The 21,553-nt window shown below is 39.4% G+C and overlaps 1 protein-coding gene across 2 annotated transcripts; it reads right to left on the bottom strand.

Annotated features, from left to right (window-relative positions):
- Nucleotides 1-5,709: 5,709 nt before the first annotated feature.
- Nucleotides 5,710-21,553, bottom strand: LOC100533263 (60S ribosomal protein L18). 2 transcript variants are annotated; one of them, XM_013079512.1, is made up of 7 exons: nucleotides 21,419-21,553; nucleotides 21,200-21,286; nucleotides 16,417-16,524; nucleotides 14,131-14,229; nucleotides 9,104-9,227; nucleotides 8,244-8,313; nucleotides 5,710-5,865 (listed from the first exon to the last, which is right to left on the bottom strand). In XM_013079512.1, exons 1-7 carry the CDS (start codon nucleotides 21,536-21,538, stop codon nucleotides 5,790-5,792), a joined length of 684 nt encoding a protein of 227 aa, XP_012934966.1. In that variant the 5' UTR covers nucleotides 21,539-21,553; the 3' UTR covers nucleotides 5,710-5,789.

Below are 21,553 nucleotides of genomic sequence, written 5' to 3'. Positions count from 1 at the left end.
ACTTTCATATTTTCATTGTCGTCAAAATCTGTTACTAGTGTTACTGTTACCGCCCAACTTTAGATGTGCATGAATTTGGCAGTGTAGCAGGGATTTCATGCCTGTCGCAAATTGGCGGGATGCGTCAATCTTTTTGTTGTACGAATTCCAAGCGACATATGGTTGCTTCTAATCTAAGCACAAGGGAGCATCCCCCCAAAAATGCTGTTTTGAGAAAATCCAAGGAGAGTTTTCTCTATAACCAGACAAAAAACACCAATGAAACCAAACTTCTACTATAGGTAGGGCAATGCCCACTTTTGGTGTTAGTCAAGATTTCTGGAAACCCCCGAAACCTGGGTTAGCCCACTTGTCCTTAAAAGCGACCATATCTATCACTATCAAGGTAGATAAATTACAAAGTCGAACAGTTGGGTCAAAATTTTACAGGAATGATGCTCCCTGTGTCATGTTTTACAGTTTTACCCTTTTACTTTTATTTATCCCTCTGCTAGGATCAGCTGTTCTTCTTCGCCCGGGAAGCTTCTCTGCCTCTTTTGCTGGGCTGTGGTACACTCTCTACCTCAACTTAACCCTATCCGTACGCCCTGGGGTTGTATTCTTCACATTTTAGAATACTTCTAGCGCGAAGATCTCTTTAAAACTTTCAGTATTTCTCAAAAAATAATTTTGACAGACTGCTATGCAAAGCGTACGGATCGAATTAACCAATAAATTTCCTCTTTGGAAAGTGGCGGCACAGATTTCCCCATGTTGTATGGATACGATAGTGAAACACGATGTACGGATAGGGTTAACCAAACTTTGCAGAGTACACCTGTGTCTGTGGTGTGTAACGGTTAGGTGCTTCACTGTTAATCCAGGAGGCTCGAGTTCAATTCTTGAGTTGGGAGAAATTTTTGTCTAATACGTTGTACCTTGATCTTTGCGCTGGGATTCGGGATGTTGTACAATACAATGTGTCCTCCTCAGTCTGGGTTGGCCCAACTAAATGATCTGAATTGTGTTGATGAAGGCATAAAATATAAAACACATCTACATGAACTCATGAACAAATGTGAGGCATCATGGTGACATCAGGTGCTCATCAAAATGAAATTGGCGATTTTGAAAGTTTGGCAATTTTTATCAAATGTTTTATTTTCGGCTCAACACCTTTTAGTTTTATGTCAATTTTAAAACATTTCAGCCCTATTGAAAAATATTGATTGAAGGCACAAAAAATTTTCAGTTTCCAAAGACTCAAGCTATGGAAGTCATCAACCTTTTGAGACCTTTTCTCATTAATTAATTGTACCTCTGCTTCTGATACTGATATATATACCTAGCATCTGAGTTTGTTGCGGCCGCGATTTTTGGCTTTTTTGGGGGGTCCGCGAATATTGCATTTTTCCAACTAAAAGCCACCGCCGGGAAGAAAAAATAATTTTAAAACAAAAACGGGGAATAATACTCGTGAAAAAAAAAGAAACCAAACCTCTTTACTTTTATAGAAAGAAAGTTTATTTTCACTTTCGCCTCTTTCTCACTTTTTAACATTACGTTGATTTGCTATTTTTATGTGAAGAACGAAATTAGGCTACATTACAAACTATAACTGTTTCTCTTTCATGCTTCCCTCTTTGTTGTGTTTTATTTTGTTGGTGTGTTAATTTTTTTTCTCGTTATTGTTCTGATGCGTTGTTTTTACATTTTTTGGGTGTTTATTTATATATAGCGTAATGTTGTTCCTACCTTTTTTTAAAGTGTTATATTATTACAGCGCGTCTCCACCAAAAACGAATACTGTCACTGGCAGGCCCCTTGTGTGCGATTCCATGATCTACATGTTAGATCCTGTACTTTTTCTTCAATTACATGCGTTTAGGGTTAAAACGGCCGCTCTATGGATTGGTTGACACACGTCCATATTTGTTAATTTTTCTGGTTGTTTGTTGTTCTAATTTTGATTTCATTCTTTCTATTGTGAAACTGAAACCTTTATTTTTCACGTTTTTACACTCTGTGTGGCTGCAAATTATATTCTGGATGCTTAAAACAGACCACAAGAAATCCTGGTACTTTAGATTAAGTTATCCCTATCAACATTGCTATATGTTGTCACAGAGAGCTGAAAGCTTGAAAATTAATAGCAACTTTTGGACAAAAAAAGGCAACAAACGCAGATGCTAGAGACGTACCAGGCGACCTTTACCTCCTTCAGTTGCAAATATCTCAACTTCTAATTAAGATAAATGGGTATTTTAAAAAATCAAAATCAAGGCAAATAAACAGGCTATAAACTTTATGTAAGATGAGACGATAACTCCATATATCTAGCATCTGCGTTTATTGCCATTTTTTTGTCCAAAAGTTGCCATTAATTTTCAAGCTTTCAACTCTCTGTGACGACGTATTTGCAATTGCAATATGTTGACAGAGGTAACTTATCTAAAGCACCAGAATTTCTTGCGTTCTGTTTTATGTAACCAGAATATCATTTGTAGCCACACAGGATGTAAAACGTGAAAAATACAAATTTCAAAATAGAATGAAATCAAAATTAGAACAGCACATAAACAACTATAAAAATTAACAAATAAAGACGTGTTAACCTACCCGAAGATTGGCCGATTTAACCCTAAACGTGTTTAATTCAAGAAAAAGTACATATTACTTACAAGTAAATCATGGAATCACACACAAGGGGCCTGCCAGTGTCAGTATTCAGTTTTGGTAGAGCATAACACATCTTTAAAAAAAGGCAGAAACAACATCAAATTAAATAACATACGCTATATAAACATAAAAAAAGCGGCTCTCGTGGCCTACAGGTTAAGTTAAGGTGTTCACCTCTCATTCAAAGGTCCCGGGTAGCGTCTGAAAATATTTTCTTCTCTAGAATTGTCTCCTTTCACCTCCTGTCCTGCTCTCTAACAATGTTCTGTCCTCTGCTTTCGTCTCCTTTTCCTGTCCCCACCCCCTCACCTCCTTTGCCCCCTCCTCTGGGCTCCTGACTCTTTCTGCAGCCTTTCTACTGCTACTCCTTGGCTCCTTCTTACTGCTGTCTTTCAGCCACACCCCTCATCTTCAGGTAGGAAAGATCTGCACACTAGCCATCTCGGAAAAGGGCGAAAACTCTTGGAGGTCCCGTGTGCAAGTTGCGCACGTTTAAGATCCCTTGGTGGTCTAAAATCGATAAGAGTAGGTTTCGGCCGCCACCCAGGCAAAATTCAAAATTTCCAACCAACTGAAAAAGTTTAACGTGCCATGCACGCTCATATGACCTTATGCAGTTGCGAGCGCCGTAAAACACTTACCAAAAACCCCCCCCAAAAAACCTTAAACCCCCCCCCCAAAAACCCACATCAGAATAATAACAAGGAAAATTAAAACACAATAAAGAGGGACTAATTAAAGTTAAAGGGAAACAGCAATACATAAATTATGTAGTGTAGCCTACTTATTCTTCACATGAAATTTCATTGAAAATAACAAATCAACGTGGTGTCAACAAGTGAGAAAGAGATGAAGTGAAGAGGAAGGGAAACTAAATTTTCTAGTTTTTCTTTCTGAAAGTAAAGTTAATGAGGTTCGGTTTCTTTATTTTTGGGGTTATTGTATGTTTTCATTTTTAGTTTCTCGACTTTTATTCCCCGGAGTTTGTTTTTAGATTTTTTATTCTCAAGCGGTGGGGTTTTTTGTGTTTTTTTGAAAAATGCAAAAATCGCGGGGGCGATTCGTGGACCAAAATTTGCCAAAAATCGCGGCCGTAATTCGCAGGTCGCGACAAACACAGATGCTAGATATTTATATGAGCGCTTGATTCCACCACGTCGTGACACAAGATTTGCAGAACGCCAGTAAGCTGTTGCTTAGTGTGCATTCTGTTGATGAGATGAGGAAGCGTGCTGACAATCTGTCCCCGTACTATTATGCGATTGTGCGGCCGCGTTTTTTCGCGTAATACTGCAACATTTGCATAATTTGGATTCCCCGCGTTTTTTCGTTATTTTCCTTTGTTTCTTCAAAACAATATTAACGCCTCGCCGTGTGACTTAAGGGAAGTAATCACTGTAAATAAGTCTCATTTAAGTGAAAAGTTGGTTACTTCCTTTGTTAGAAGATCTTGGTTAGTTATGGGTTGGGGTTTGTTCCTTGAGCATGTTCAATTTTTCAATCCATCAAAAGTTGTTGTTCTCAAGTCTGCTTATGTTTCATGTATGACAGGTGTCCCTGGTTTTAGTAATGTGCCAGCATCAGAGGTCCAGATGTCCTTTTTAAAATTTTTTTTTTTTTAACATTTTTCTTTCCTCTCTATAGAGATCTAGATCTACAGCTGACAGTTACAGTACAGTACAGAGATTATATTTTTTGGTTGTTTTTTTCTGACTGATGTGTATTGTTTTCTTTCTAAATACACAAAGAATTACTGATACTGATATGTTCTGTTTTCAATTTTTCTGTAGGCCTACATAAAACATGAAAATTCTTGCTGAAAAAGTGCAAAACATGTCGCGAATGGTGTTACGGTAACTTGCATAATTTTGCTCTTTTTTGTGCATAATTTGGCCATCTAAATTTGCATAATTCTACTGGGACAGGACAATACATGTACCACACGGACCGGATATGATGCCTGCTGCAGCAGCGTCAAAATATTGCCAAAATGAAATGTCACTTCCCCCTTCTTGGTTTTCCTTTGATACAGTGGAGTCCACTTATAACGAGTCCTGAAACAACGAGAAGTCTGTTATAATATAAAGACACTGTTCTAAAACCCTGTTTTTTTTCCTTCTTTATATTTGTAAATAAAATACTGCTATTGCGCAATCAGACCGTCATGCGAGTCGTTTATAACAGAATATTGCTGCTGCTGTGCACAGCGCACAGACCAATCAAACCTATAAAACTAAAACCTTGCCAGTTGAGAAAGTTGTCGGTGATCCAGCGAAACAAGGAATGGGAGAGCCCACGCGAATCAACAATGAAGGCCGCAGTGAATGAGTGGGGAGGGTGTGGCATGCGCAGACACAAGCAGAACGCATCGCGTGATAGGCCAGCCCAGTCTAGATTATCTAGGCATACCGTGCCTCTCACTTCTCTGGTGCGGGATGGAGAGGTCACAATGCTGTGATAGATGGATGGAGTGAATGTGTGACGTGCGTGAGCAGACGCAACGCACTACAGGGTGTGGTGGGGTGGGGGACAACACTGCGGGCGAGTTAGCCTAGAGCCAGAGCCCCTTCTTTCTGATCGCCAAGGCCGATTTGTCAACATTGCTAGTACTAGAGAAAGAAACCTGATTCGATTTTTTATCAATTAAGACCTTGAGATCATGTTGAAAAAATCATCATCAGGGGAAACACAAAGGAATAAACAGAACGCCAAATTATAGATTAGACCTACTTTACTATTTCCCTTGAATTTATTACTGGATCCCTTTTAACGAGAATCCTGCTATAACGGACATTTCGCACCGGCCCCCTCCCTCTCGTTATACAGTCCGTGCCGGCTTTAAGCACGCCGGCTTAAATCACGTTTCGGACTCAAGCACGCTAAACGGCTCTTATCGAATTTTTGCCATATAAATTACACGCCTTTAAGCACGGTAACTTCGGCTTCAAGCACGCTTCATGTACAAGGGGGGGGGGGGGGGGGGGGGCTCATATGTATCGGCAAGAAAGAAGTATGGTGAACAAGAACATACAAAACAAGAAAAAGAGGTAATTATTGACTGTCATCAACCGTTTTATTACAGAACTATCAGATAAAACGATATTGTGAGCTGGCAAATTGTTGTAATTGCCTTATGCCTTGTATCCTCTGCTCTTCCTGCGACCACGAGCACGCTCAAACTTGCGGCCCTTGGAGCGCACAATTGGTCTGAAATAAGAGAAAAAGAAAAAAGAAAAGCATTACGACATAGTAAAGTACAATCAGTGTCACAATAAAAAATAACTTGTAATAATTCTGTACAATTGTAGCTCATCGATTAAGATCTAGTTCTAGATGATGTAAAAACCCCTGAAATACAGAAATAGTTGTTTTAATTTTAGTAGAGGTTTTACACCGCTCGCAACTGCATAAGGTCATATGAGCGCCAGAAGATTAGAGGTTTTACAAGAGAATAACAAAACTTAAAAAAGAAGAAGAGATAAGGATGACAGGTGTTTCATAGGAAAGAAGAAGCAAACCACACCAGAGCACCCGCCAACCACCTACACAAGTAGTTGAGATGAAAAACTTTAGTGATGTAAGAATAATAAATAGCAATTGTATAGTGCATATATACCTGCTCGCCAGCAAGTTCTGTGTGCTTTACAATCCATATAATCACCCCAGCAGACCCAATCTCAACTTCACAGGAAGTGTCATACAGTGCAAGCAGCTGTTTAAGTGCTCAAACACTAACAAACTGACAAGATCTTTCACTGTTCTATAACAGGATACCCATTCCCACCTGGGTGATGTAAAGTAAAGTGCATCTGTCTGCCTTTCTCAAGGACACAACATCCGGCCTGGGCTTGAACCCCCAAAAAACCCCCCCCCTTATGTTTGTTGTGAGCCTGAGAGCTTCACCACCACTAGACCACTAGTGCCACACAACTACTTTCACTTTGGTGACCTACTAGATGTGTGTCACTTTGCTTACAAACAATAAAAAAGTAACATCCAAACAACTAGATCTAAGTAAGGATATCTGAGAACCTTGTAATTTAGTATCATGATAAGTAAAAAAAATAGGCATCTAGATCTGGTCCTCTTATTTTTTGTTACAATTTTTTGTGTGTTATCTGTCACATTCAGTAAGCAGAAATGTTTTCTGAAATTTAAAATAGTGGAGCATTTTAAGAATTTGCAGGAAAAAAGTGTTACAGATAATTAAGTACAGATAAAAGTATGTCTACATAAAGAGGAAAAATATATCATTATCTGAGCCGGTAGCTTAATAATTACATTTCTTCAGAATAAAAACAAACTGAAAATGGCAAGTATGAAGTGACCACCACGATTCTGTACTCAATAAGGCTCAGAGAACAAACTACTACCCGACCAAAACTACACAATGCAGACCATTCTCCCCTCAGACCCCCAATAAGACTAACACATCATGTGCCAGCAGCACCGTACAGAGCCTCAGCCGGTTTCAGTAAAAGATTTACAGCACTTGCAAGACAAGTGGGTCATATAAGTGTCGAAGATTACTAGAGGTGTTACAAGAGAGTAGCCCACAAAAAAATGCAGGATGCTTACAGTACCAAAGGTGTTTGTTTCGTTTTAGTAGAGGTTTCACGGGGCTCGCAACTGCTTAAGGTCGTATGAGTGCCAAGTGGTGGATGTCAACAAAGAAGTCCTTGCAGGGAATCAGACTTACTCTGCTCATCTCTCTAGCTTCAACAACACAAAGTCTGCTTCAAATATCAAGGCACCCAGGAAATAGCGGGTCACAAGAGTGTGACAAACATACAGAAGAAGTAGAGGAAAAGACAATAGGATTAGGAAAGAAAAAGCAGCATTCCCTGTTGCAGTTCAGTCAGTTATGAACATGACATTTATGAATCAGCCCATTTACAATTACAATTCTACTGTGCATAAGAACAAGGTAAATATCCCCTCTTTGGGAATGGCCTAAAGACTTCAGTCAGCACCACCGCCCCCCCTGGTGGTGGTGGTGGTGGGGGGGGGGTGTGACCAAAGGTTTTGCAACAGTTTACATAGGGTTAGGACAATACCACTCGTAAGTAAGATAACCCCACGAAAGACAAAGGATAATAATAAAAATGAAAAGGTTAGAAATATTGACCAGAGCACTCCTAACATGTCAATGGAAAAAATGTGAATGTATGCGGGGATAAAGCACACACGGAATCATCTGAAAAAAAGCTAGTTCAATTTTAGTAGAGGTTCTACGGTGCTCGCAACTGCATAAGGTCATATGAAAGCCAGAAGATTAGAGGTGTTACAAGAGAGCAACAAACATAAAAAAAGGGGGAGATAACGACGATAGATGTTTGATGGGAAAGAAGAAGAAAACCACACCAGAGCACCCGCCAACCACCCACAAAAAAAAAAGAAAAGAAAAAAAGCTAGACAAGTGATTCACACAAGAGGCAAAGACAACATATCTACATCAATTCATTTTCCAAATGTGTAGAAGGCACGCAAGGAATGCCCCCCCTCCCCCCCCCATTGAAGGTAGTTGAGTATTTCAGCACAGAAAGAGAAAGAAATCCCGTAAAACACAAAGAACAATGACTTACGCAGTGTGGCTGTGAGGCACACCAGGAGCCAATCCAAAGTGCCTGTATGCTTTGCGGGCCTTACGACCTCCTGAAAAAGAGAAACATGCCATGAAACAGAAATTCTTGAACGTCACCAGGGCAGATCTGGATAAGAAAAACATGATCCAAATCATCTCCATTTTTCAGCTCCTAGATAGGCATATAAAACAAATAAGTGAGTGCATGAATAGAATCTTTTGAGAACCCACAACCACACCAATAATGCTACAATTAGTGTGAAAAATGCAAAGTTAAAAAATGTATTCAGTACCCTAATCAAATGTCTACGAAGAAGTTTGTCAGCATAATTGCAACCATTAATCTTGGCAAACACAAAATTAATTTCTCATATCCCTTTCAAGGAGCTTTCAAAATGAACTAGAAAGAAACTAATATTAACACAAGTATTTTACAAGGAAACAAAAAGGGGGAAAAAATCAACTTCTTGCATTCGACTGCTTGACAAAGAGGGGAATAACCAGAAACTTTCTTGTGAAGAGGACAGCCAATACGGATGAACCACTATTGACACAACCTGATACCAACATCATTATGGTGATATTTCAAAATAAACTCTAGGTGCATATTGATGGTGTTATGCTTTAATTGGGCAGCAGGTCCATTTTTTTCCCTTCTGTAACTATTGCCAAGATTCATATGCGGGACATAATTAACATTTTTCAAAGCTGGCATGCTCCATAATGACATAAAAGTACTATGGGTAATACGTCTTTTCACATAATTCAAATCAGAACTTTTTTTGTACTTGTTGAAAACTTTTTAAGAAATCAGAGGCACATTAGGAGCATATCACTATCCATTACACTGCCATGACTTACCCTGGACCAACACAGTGTTCTGTCCCTTGGGAGCACGGAGAGCAAGCTGGTCAAAGGTAATGATCTCTCCACCAGCCTTCAAGATGCGGCCTCTTGCTCTTTCAGTGATGCGCAGAGCACACACCTGTGAACAGCAAAGACATCTGATAAATCTGAACTAAGAAAATGACCCAGTAAAGTAATACAGTGGAATCCTGTAATAACGAGAGGGAGGGGATCGGTGCGAAATGTCCGTTATAGCAGGATTCTCGTAATAAGGGATCCAGTTGTAAATTCAAGGGAAATAGGAAAGTAGGCATTATCTATGAGTCAGAGCTTCCAGCGGCTGATGTCATTTTTCGAGGATTATCGGGTCCAGGGCAGGGGGTTGAAGGGGGACAGCGTCCCCTTTCTGTTCCAGAATTTTTGGTTTCAGAGCATCCGAAGTATGCCATTTCTGGCTATTCAAGCCTAAATTTAACTAGAAAATAATTTAGAAAAAAAAAACATACCTTGTATAGGCCTACATAATTTTCTGCTTGTTAATCCATATATTTCCAAATCCATGCTTTCTCCCTTGTACAGATACTGTACATCCACAACTAGATCTATAAAACTTGACAGTTAATGTTTAACTTTTTTCTGATTGTGTTGGTTTGCACCATAATCAGCATAAGGTGTAGAATTCTTACAATAATAGCTTTTTACATTTCAATAACAGCTTGACTTTGACTTGATCTCTAGATTCTAGTCTAGAATCTAGATCTAAATAACTTGACAGCTATATTCAACATAAATCCACAACAATATTTACAAATAAACAAGTCTGGTAAAAAAAATCAAGCTCTCTTTAGAGATTTCTTTTCTTGGCAGGCCCAAGATCTATTGAACCACAATTGTCATTTCTTCCTCTTGTTTACAGAGCTGGTGCTGTGCTTCTTGTGCTTTAGAAAGTGAAAGTAGAAGACACTGTCTACACTTTCAAATAAAAGAGCACTTCCGGTATGGGTTGGCTATTGTTGACTATTGGTAATAACGGAAAATATTTATTTCGCATTTTTGAAAATAATTTTTTTAGGGGGGGGGGGGGGGCACGAATTTTCACGGAAATTTTTCCATTTGCGGAAATCCGCAAAATTGCGGAAGACTGGAAGCCCTGATGAGTTTGGTGTTCTGTTTATTCCTTTTTCCTTTTTGTATTTCCCCTGATGGCGATTTTGTTAAACATAATCTCTAGGTCTTACTTGATCAAAAATCGAATCAGGTTTCTTTCTCTAGCACTAGCAATGTAGGCAGCTCGGCGTTGGCGATCCGAAAGAAGGGGCTCTGACTCGTCTAGGCTAACTCGCCCGTCGTGTTGTCCCCCACCCCACCACATCCTGTTGTGTTGCGTCTGCTTGTGCACGTAACACATTAACTCCCATCTACATCTATCACAGCATTGTGACCTCCACATCCCGCACCAGAGAAGTGAGAGGCATAGTCATCATCATCATTGCCTTTCTCACCCTGGGTCAGGATATAGGCCACAAACAAACACTCTCCACCTTTCCCTATCCTGGGCTAGTCGCTTGATGTCACTCCACGTCTTCCCACTTTTCTGTACATCCATTTCCGTGACTCTTCTCCAGGTTCCATGAGGTCTTCCCCTTGATCTTTTACCCTGTGGGTTCCAATCTAACACTTTTCTTGTTATGCAGCTGCTCGACTTCCTGAGAGTGTGTCCAATCCATCGCCAACGTCTTCTTCCCACCTCATCTCTGACTGGCATAGTAGGCCCAGATAATCTAGACTGGGCTGGCCTATCACGCGATGCGTTCTACCTGTCTGAGCATGCCACACCCTCCATACTCGTTCGCTCCGGCCTTCATTGTGGTATACGTGGGCTCTCCTATTCTTTGTTTCGCTGGATCACCAACAACTTTCTCAACTGGCGAGGTTTTATAATATGAGTAATTGGTCTGTGCACTGTGCACAGCAGCAGCAACATTCCGTCATAACTGACTCGCGTGACTGTCTGATTGCGCAAGAGTATTTTATTTACAAAAATAAAAAAGGGAAAAAAAACAAACCCAGGGGTTTTAGAAAAATGTCTTTTTAACAGACCTCGTTATTTCAGGATTCATTATTAGTGGACTCCACTGTACAAATTCAAAATGTTCCTTGGCCAGCACAAATCTTAATCACAATTTCTCAGGAGAGGTTGTAGCTGTATTCAGTTATCCAGGCACAATAATCTCCACAAAAAAAATTAAGAGCATTAGACACATTTGACCCAAACACTGGTGATAAACAATGACAACGAAAAATTTATTTATTATCCAAATTGATTCAAAACAAGCTCAAATGAAAGTGGGGTAAATTTTAAGAACTGTGGTTTGAAATTTAAAAAATCCATTTGTAATGAACGAATGCTGTTATGAAATGTAAAAAATGGGAATGAACTATGTTGTGAATGTTGAAATAACCATTCTTTAAAATCACGATTATTTCCCCTTCTTGACACGTCACATATTGTCTCGTTTTGAATACACATGAGATCTCATTGTAAAAGAAAAAACAAATAGTAAATCAGTTTTCCAGCAGGTAGGCGAGCAAACAGGGTGATCTTCTTTACAAGTTTTCATCTTTTTATAATGTGAGGCCATATGCAGCCGTCACACCATCCCTAAAATTTTTTAAAAGTTATTGGGGGTTTTTGTTGCAAAATTTTGGGGAACTTCTACAACAAGGAAAATATCACCAAAAGATTGGACTTTTAAAAAAATGCATTTTGAGGGAAAACTGTTCATTAGTCAATAATGGATGGAGTATAGTAACGAAACTTACTCAAGGTATTGAATAAGCGTTGCCCCCAAAATTCCATACCTGCGTTTATTATTTTCCAGCTTGCCACGGCCGAAGATCATGTGAAACATTACATCTAAAATCTGCATATATAAAAGGAACTTTTTTTGTAATGGCAAATTACCCTCAGTATTAGTACCACTATCAGGTTGGCTACCTCAATTTTCCGTGCATTTTAAAAACTTTTGTACATTATCATTTTTTTAAAGGAAACTGGTTTGTTCCTAAATGAGAAGTCACAATAAGTGACAATAACTTACTAAAATCTCATGATCTCTTGTTTTTTTTATTCACAGAAGGAGAAACAAAACAAATGTGTTCCTACTAGTACAGGGGTATGAGGTATGCCCACCCCCCCCTTTTTTAAAAAGAATTTTGGACCACTTGTCCACTCCCTCCCCCTTTATTAGATACTTTAGAGTAGCAGCTTCATGTGATTTTTAGTGCTGAATCAGAGTGCTATAACTTTCTCTAAGTCTTAATTATTCTGGATCCTTAACACATTACACCCTAACTCGCCCGGAACCGCCCGCGCCGACCCAGCGTCTTTAGAAACGAAAGTCTCGCCTTGACGAGACTCTGGGGCCGGGATTTTTGATTTGCATAGTATAGCAAAAAGTTTCTTCTTTCGTTGGATACCGAAACTAAATTTTTCGGGCCAGTAGTTTTAGTATAAGAGCTGATCGAAGTGCGATCGCGTTACCAACACTTCGAAAGTGCCTCGACTTGTTGAAAAGCGACACAATTGAGTTCGAAAACGTAAATAACTATGGATTTGAGCAAAAACGAGCATGTGACAAATCAGATGGCTCAGATTTTGATGAAAACGTAGGAAGAGCTTGGGGCGATTCCGATTGATCAGACGGAGAAATTATAGAATTTAGATCTAGGGCCCGACTGCGAGGTTGAGAGTGAGAGTGACGGGTCGGACACCCCGATTGAACTAAAGTTAGAACATTTCCAACAGTTTGCGCATACATAAAGTTATATTTTTCTGAAACTACATTCAGTTTTCTTTTTAACTTTTATTTTTTCAGGATTTTTGGAATTTGTTTAGTATTTTTTAAATGTGTTTTTTAAAGGCTAGTATTCACGGGAGGTGGGTTCTTTCCCCTTGCTTAGGATCTAACAATGGACTTCCCGTCCAGGCCCTTAGGGTGTAATGTGTTAAGACCAATATTGGCGAGAAAATTTATTGAATTGCTTACAAAACTTAAGTTTTCAACACATGTTTGCTCATTGGACTACTTTGAATTTTGAACATTCTGGGCAGAAATTAGTTGAATTTACTCCACCTTGTACAGAAATAATTTAACTTTGATCTAAAAAGAATCAGCGCTGTTCTACAACTCAAAGTGGTATATATATATATATATATATATAGGAAAAACTTGCAATGGACTCATTGGTAACCTACTTAGCAATCATGCGCTCTCCGAAAGCCGGCAGGCGAGCTTAAAATTCATTGTATAACCTTGTTTCCACCTTTAGTCTTTTATCACTGGATGGGCAGTTATTTTAAGTTGGTACGTAAAATGTAGCCTCCAATACAGAGATCTGAAATGTTACAGAAATTTAGGAGACATAGGCGCCTGTCTGTTCGGTGTCCATGCAGCTCCTTTAAGTTTTTAGGGAATTGGGAGAAAAGCTTACTAACATGGCAATTTCTCAGGTTCTCGTTCATTTTTGTCCACAGGTTGTCCTGCAACTATGCTAACAAGAGTGCCACCTCTGACCCAGAACGGCCCCCAAAAATACCCCCCACATAGAGCCTGATTTCCGACCTAAAGCGCAGCGGGCCATTGTCATTGCTACATTTTAAATCTTAACTCACCAACTAGTAAACCAGAAATGGATGCAGTTTTATTTCATACAAGTTTTCATGACCTTTAAATGGACTAAAAACACCAGCATAGGTATGGGAAATAAAAATTACTGATGAAAACGGTTGTCAGCAGGGAAATTCATGCACACACAATTGAATTGAAATCGAAACTATGCTTCTCTGGATTTAAAAATATTCTCGATAGGGTATTATATCAGTTGAATTTGAGAGCTCAACTGTTTTGCAAGCATAAAAAGTAAAATAATTCACTTCACTCTAAGAAACAGCAATGTCATGATTGTATGGTAGCACAACTGTTACAGTAACGGTTAATACAGTTTTAAATTAAAGTTATCAAAAGTAAAGTTTTCAATACCTTCAACTTGGGCAAATTGTGAATGCGGATGTCATCGGTAATAGCACCGACAATCACAGCAATCTTGTTTTCACGGCCATCCTTCTTCATCATACGAGCCTTTAAAAAAAATGGAGATAATTTGATCAGGAAACTCAAACATGAATCTTTCAACATGACTAATCAAACAAGGAATTCACATACCAGATAGAGAAAGTTATGCCAAAGGACAATCCAGACCAAAGGAGAAAAAAAGGGACAAACCTATAGGGAACCCTGATAGAGAATTACACGCATTTCATTTCAATCAATCACCTGTACAAAATGAACATAAAAAAAACAACTACAACCCTTACTCAAACGTCAATTCAAAGGATCATAAGTCATAAGTGTCCAACTTGAACATGTATCTGAAATGCAACAAAATGCTGAAACTGTACCCATTATTATGCTAAAGATATGGGAAAAAAAAAATAAAAAAATGAAACAGTATGCACAAAATAGGACTGGTAAAGAAATTAGGAAAGGGGGAAAAAACAAAAACAAGCGGTAACTCGCAAGTTAATCACTGAAATCCCCACTCCTTCCCGAACACACTGAAATCCCCACTCCTTCCCGAACACACATTATCACCCCCTCCCTCCCAAAAAAACAACAAAAGTTTGTATGTTGTTGAGTTGAGAGAAAAAGTGCCTTTGGTGAGCTTGAAGCTTTCATGCTGTACTGTAGTGAAACGCATTAAGTATTCAGAAAAATATGAGCTACAAAATCATTTAAAATTGCACTTGATTTAGTTGAATCTGCGTGTTCATATAGCAATGTGAGCAACAAGTTGCGTTGGCAACGTCTGTTACCACCGACTTACTAGCACTCAATTCATTAAGCAGAGTTACATCTATGTCTAGACAAGCCATTCATTGTCCAGTAGCCCGGGAACAGGGTGGATATGATTGTGATGCCCCTGCATCTCTGTTGACTTCCCACACTCAAAACGCTGATATGCAACAGACCCCCCCCCCCCCCCAACAGATCTCTCTTGACCCTGGCACACACTAGGACATGCCGAGTCTTACACGCATGACAACACACTTGTTGGTGTGAAAGACTTCTGATCAGACACATAAGATGTACACATCAGGCTCGGGTAAGTATGTAATGATCCACAGAGAAAGTGCAATTGATGGTCCCTTGGAATAGAGTAGAGATAAAGTTTGTTGCAATTTCGTAGTATCTGAGTTCGTCATTTACGAGTTTGTTGAATCTTGTGTTATTGTATTTATTTTTAATGAACAGTAAACCCCCACAAAAACAAACAGGAAAATCTACCATCTTTCGCTGAATCAGAGTTCCACTATATTAACACAAACAGGAAGTAAAAGCACATTTGTGTTGCAATCTGTCATAAAGACACTAGATTTATTACAAGTCTGCCTAGTAAGACAAAACCTGCCAAGGGGGAGGCTAATCATTGATGTGCAATTTATGACATTCCTCTTTGCAAAGAACCATGCCTTTAATTTTCCTGGAATTATTATTTCGCCCAGAAATGAACTAAGTTGCTGCTCAGAAAACTTATAGAGTAGTTAGAATTTTGTCCCCCATTTACGTTCAAAGCAAGCACTTTATCTGTCTACTCTTATGCTCAAGTTCAAACTTTATTCTCCGAAGACTTAAAACTAGATCTATACAAGGTATCTGTCATTTTTTTGCTGCTTAAGAACCTGCTATATCTGATGTATGGTATCTGTTGTGTAATAATGTGTTACTGGTTAAAAATTTAAAAACTTATAACTTTATAACCTTTAGATCAGGGATCTCAAGTGAAATTTCTCACCAACCCCTGAACTTTGAAGGTCGATCCGATACACTTCCATAAATATTGTGCACCCCTCTCCTTTCCACATCAATTTAAAAGATGCAAAATAAACCAAAATATATAAACACTTCATTTACTTTTCTCTGGCTTAAGTTTCAATGGCTGTCTGATCTTGGCTTTGGCAGGTACATAAATAAATAATCCATGGGGTTCCAAAGAATTTCATAAATAGGAACCATAGTCAATAAGATAAAAAAAATAAATAAATAAATAAAGCCTCTTGTCAAAGTGATACCCTGAGGGAATTCTCAGTTTGTAGCCTGTCTCAGGGCGGATCCCAGACTACCCAAGGCCTACCGCCAGCGTGGTTAAGACAGTGGAACTGATGCCCGGAAGTTCTCGCAACCGTGGGAAATTGTGATTCATGTTAAATGTACAGACCGAATGCATTTTAAAAAATACCCTTGACCCACGGAAGTAAGTTAACTTACCAGCTTGGAAATGGACAGTGGTGGCCTGTTAGTCCTGCTCATGAAAAGCCTCTTCAAAACAACTTTGTTGAAGTTTGAGTTGGTTCTTCTTGCCAAGAAGCGGTACAACTGTGAATATTATTAAAAAAGAAATGAGCATTTTTAGTGGCCTAAAAAACCCCCACAATAATCAAGTCGGCTACTACAGTTATGTCACTCACTTGACCCTTTTAAAGCATCATGTAATACTGCAATGCAATCAATGCAAAAATATGCATGCATGCAACCCACACGGGCAATAATGCAGGTAAGTTCAAATAAATACATTATCTCAAAAAGTAGGTTAATGGTTAGCAGTTTGGCTAGATGTAATTTTTGTCTGATAACGAGAAGTGTTCGAGTTTAGTTTTAGTAAGAGTTTTGCGGCAGTGGCAACACAATAAGGTCATATATACAAGTGTTGAAGATTAGAGGTGTTACAAGAGAGTAGATCTAACATTAGGCCAAACAAACACAAAAAGGGAGGAGCGATAAGGATGGTAGATGTTTGAAAGTAAAGAAGGAACAAAGCACAGAGTACCAGAGCACCTACCAACCACCCACGAAAGTGGTTTACAACTGTGAAGAATGAATGAAATAGGATGATTGTATTAAAAAAAACCACAGGAATACACCAAGAGTAGTGAGATTCAAAAGGAGTTCCGCAGAGGGCCGGCCGACCAACAATACTTAACCCTAACTCTTGTATAGTATAGTTTGCCCAGTGGACTTTGTCACAGTAAGTGCTGGCCCTCTGCCAAATTCCTCCAAATTCAGCATTGATGAGTCCAAAAACGCAAATATTTTCTCAAAATTCAAACAAATTGAAAAGAGCCCATGTTACACTAACATGAAGCTACAGCGAGCACCTAGCATACCTCTGTGATTGGCCCAAATATTTCCGCCATCTATTTTTGTCGTCTTCCGAGGATTCCCTCGCCACTGGACTAGATCTCAGAAGCGGATAGCTATAGAACGACAACTAAATGCCACTGGCCGATATTTATAGCAACAGCCATCTTGTTCGCCACGTCATCTGACCGTGATACTAAAAATAGTGATTTTGCATAGCGCGGTTTGCACTAGAGGCTTCCAAGCTCCTTCCCCACAAATATTTCAACTCCATTTGCAGCCCACGGTCCTATTGAGACCAATCTCTTGTAAGTGTTTAATTTCTTGGGCTTACAAAACTTTAAAAGAGATGATGCGGATCGAAACGGTCGATTATTTGCACTGCGTTGTTGAACTTTGAACTTATTTTCGTAACCAAATTGACATAGGCATACTCTTCTTAGTTTGCGTAGTGTACAGCATCAGAATCAATCTGGGTGTAAGAAGGGTGCTGCACAATCACAGACAACCGAACCAAACAGTTCTGCAAGTTGCAAAGCAAAGCAAATAACCCCAAGTCGGCAAGCTGTCGTCGTGCTGCCACCATGACTGACAAAGCGGGAATCCCCTAATGACGTCAAACAAGACAGCTGTTATTTTAAACATTGGCCAACGGTGTGTAGTTGTTCTTCTCTAGCTATCCGCTTGTCTAGAACTCACCGTGGCGGGCCCTGTGTGTGCGTGCGTTGGTACGCGCATGTGTGTAGAACTTTGAGAAGGTAAATTTATGGAACGAGAATTGCTAAGATCGTTTATAATTGATGACAAATTAATACAAAAAAACATACATGGCGAGATCTAGAATCTAGATCTAGTTGACACAGAATTCTACGCTTTATTAATAGAATGCGAGTCAACTGGACTGGTGAGGGAAACCAAAGAGTCTTGGGGGAAACCCCAGAAGGCGACAAAAATAGATGGAAGAAATATGTCATCTAGATTCTACATAGAGTGATAAAACCGCTGCGCGAGCGCCTTCTCGGTGCGTGCACTTTTGTTTTTAGTCTCAAATTGCATTTCATTGAATGCGTCTGTGTAGCAGCCATTTTTGTTTACTTCCATTACACGTTTGTCGACAAAGGATCATCGAGAGTGTTTTTATCAGCCTTGGCAAGTTGACATTCAACACTGACCTGTGAACTAGTTTTGATGACGTATTTGCTTCTTATATTGGTTCAAATAAACTGCGCTCCCCTTAGCTTAAAAAATGTGCCTGCTCCTTCCTTTTGAGTGTTTCATGTGACCTTTTATTGAGTTCTATGCCATGTTGTAATGCGGGTTTCTGGATCGGTGTGTGTGTGTGTGGGGGCACGCATTGTGAAAATTGAAAAAACTTTGAGTTTTCTCTGCGTGTGCACAATGAAAGTGTAGTAGAATTTTAAGCCAAAAGTAGACTCAAATTTAGTGACTATTTGGTTGCAGTGTGATGAATGTCATGGATAGTGGCATGTGTGGACTGTGTGAAAGTTGAAAAGATCAGAGGAGTGAGTGATGAAGAGTTGGAAAGTGTGGATTTTAATTCTGAAAAAATGCTGTTTGATTTGTTCCACTAAGTATTTGAACTATTTATTCACCCTAAATTAAATTAGTTTAGATTCTAATTAAAGTTGCCTTACTTTGCTTCTAAAGTGACTTGTTATCTTCCTGTGTGGTCATTTAATGCAGAGGCCACCTCTATTCTCACCCGGGGTGAGAATAGTGCAGGCGAGTCTTTTGGCTATTCTCACCCGGTGCGCGTTCACCGTTATAGCCTAGATCTAGGCCAACAAATTTTGCGTTCACCCTAAACCACATAATTCTACACTGTGATAACAGGTCTGTGGGCAGTGGAGAGAGAGAGAGAGAAAGAGAGAGAGAGAGGAGAAGTGCGAGAACTTCCGGGCAAAACAAAATGGCGACCCGTGTAGTTCGGCTCGATTCAAACAGTGAAATAGCCATAGCATCTTTGAAGACGATCAAATTAGCTTACTTTTGTGCTATAACATAATTTTTTCTTGGCTTTTATCAATTTGATCATCCACATCGATAGAAAGTATTCCGAAATGAGGAAAAACAGGTCTTGTTTCAAACCGGGTGAGAATAGTCTACGGTCGCAAGTAGCAATGACAATGAAAAATTAAATTTTCATCCAAATTGCTTAAAAATGGACTTAAATGAAAATAGAGTAAATTCTAACAACTATGGTTTTTAAAAATTAAAAATCCATTGATAAATAAAAAAGTTATTGGGATTTTTGTTTGCAAAATGTTGGAGGACCTTCATATAGTTATAGGAAAAAATCGCCAAAATGTGGGACATGTTTTGATGTATTTTGAGGAAAAACTGTTCATAAGTCAGTAATGAATTGGAGCATAATAATATGAATGAAACTTGGCATCTCCATGTGATTTTTAGTGCCGAATCTTGTTCTGCTATCACTTTTTCGATGTCTTCATTACTTTGGATCTTAAAGACTGATATTTGCGTGACATCGTTTTTACCGCGACGCGATCACCCCTTCTAAAACTCAGTAAAGCGCTATCGGATCGGGAAAACCCGCGATGTAGTCATCGGTGACCCATTTGGTTATAGGCAGCCAATCACATGCCGCCTAGCGATCACGCGCCTCTTGTGTGCCGGCACCTCGCGTTTGGAATGCGCTATCAAGTTTCTAGATCTAGGGTTTTATCAATGGATGGGTGGTAATTTTAAGTTGGTATGGAAAATCTACTGAACGCAGAGATCTCAAATTGTACAGCAATAAAGAAGACATGTGGGGCGCTTGTGTGGTCGGCGATCAACCCGCAGCTCCGCTTAGTTTTCGAACCGCAGAGGAAATTCGCACAAACACGGCGATATCTCCGGTTCTAGTAATCGTTCGGGATTGTACGCTGGCATGTCGTTAGTTTAACCTTTCCTCTGGTTGGTTGCCGAGTTTCATTTATTTTCGTCCAGGAGTTTTCCCGTAACTAAACTTAGAAGAGAGTCACTTCTGATTCCGAGCGGCCCAAAAAATACCCCTGGCGCGGAGGCCAATTTCCGGCACAAGGCGCAGCGGGCGATTGGCATTGCTATCGCAAGTCTCACCCGGGGTGAGAGGTAGATCATTTTTCTATTCTCATCCCGGATGAGAATAGCCACTTCCTAATGCAGAAATTTTATCAGATATCTCTTCTGTTGGCTTTCAACTTGTAGACTCTAATATAGATTCTATGGGTGCACGCACAGTGAAAAGAACACCCAAGGTTGGAAAAACCGTTGGGCACACAACGTTTAAGAAATCTGGCGACTATATGAGCAAGACCATTTTATAGGTCAATAGTTTCTTGAATGGAATAGCTAAAAATGAAAGTACAAAGCCCGAAATGGTGGAAAATAGGTTAAAAAATCGCGGAGTGCGCGCGAACCGGCGACACCACTCTAGATCTCTATATTTGGGCCAAACACAAAGGTATGATAGGTGCTCGCTGCAGCTTCATGTGTTACACTACTACTATTCTAGAGTCTAAAATCTACTGATGGCAACTGCTTGATCATTGATTGTGATTGTTGATAGATCTAGATTAGAAATCAAAACATACACGCTCACACCCTAAGAATCTCCATAAAATATAACGTTTATTAAACCCTGGGCATGGCATAAATTGATAAAATTGGTCCAAATGACAACAACTTGAAATTGAAATAATATGCCTCAAATCCTGAAAGTTGTCTGCGATCAGTCCAAAACAATGTTCATGTGAGCAAGGAAATCACAGCTACCAGTAACAAAACACTCCCATTATCAAGCAAAAAAATTGTGCTTCATCTATAGATTCTACACAATAAATAGGTTCTTTCGTTTCCATAAAACAAGCAAATGATTGAAGGCCCCAAGTATACTACAAGTACTTACTTTTACCAGCAGTCGCAGGTAAATATCTTGGCTTCTCGGCTCGGTCCGGCGGACCTTCCTGTCATTTTTATGACAGATATCAATACCCTGGGGAAGAAGAATGGAAAAACAATCATTTTAATGAAACTATGCTGCATTTCTGGGCCTGATGTTCAAAGCTAAGAAGCGATTCATATGGATTTAGAAAGTAGTCTTCTCCAAAATCTACATGGGGCTCACCATCTTTCCAGTTTTCGGGCTAAAAGGAAGTACGTCACGGATTGTTGTGTTGAACAGGGGAGACAATTTTAAAGTTAAAACAAAGAGCGCCGGAAAATTGAGAGTCACGAAACGAAACATAAAATAAGATTAGAT

Source organism: Aplysia californica, unplaced genomic scaffold, assembly GCF_000002075.1.
Source record: "Aplysia californica isolate F4 #8 unplaced genomic scaffold, AplCal3.0 scaffold00055, whole genome shotgun sequence".
Classification (NCBI taxonomy): Eukaryota; Metazoa; Mollusca; class Gastropoda; order Aplysiida; family Aplysiidae; genus Aplysia; species Aplysia californica.
This window is presented reverse-complemented; position numbering and strand designations above follow the sequence as displayed.

Coding starts and splice junctions, on each gene's coding strand:
- LOC100533263 (XM_013079512.1), bottom strand. CDS start 21,538: ATGTTTCGTTTCGTGACTCTCAATTTTCCGGCGCTCTTTGTTTTAACT. Junction 21,287..21,418: donor GCCCGAAAACTGGAAAGATG/GTGAGCCCCATG, acceptor CTTCTTCCCCAG/GGTATTGATATCTGTCATAA. Junction 16,525..21,199: donor ACCTGCGACTGCTGGTAAAA/GTAAGTACTTGT, acceptor TAATATTCACAG/TTGTACCGCTTCTTGGCAAG.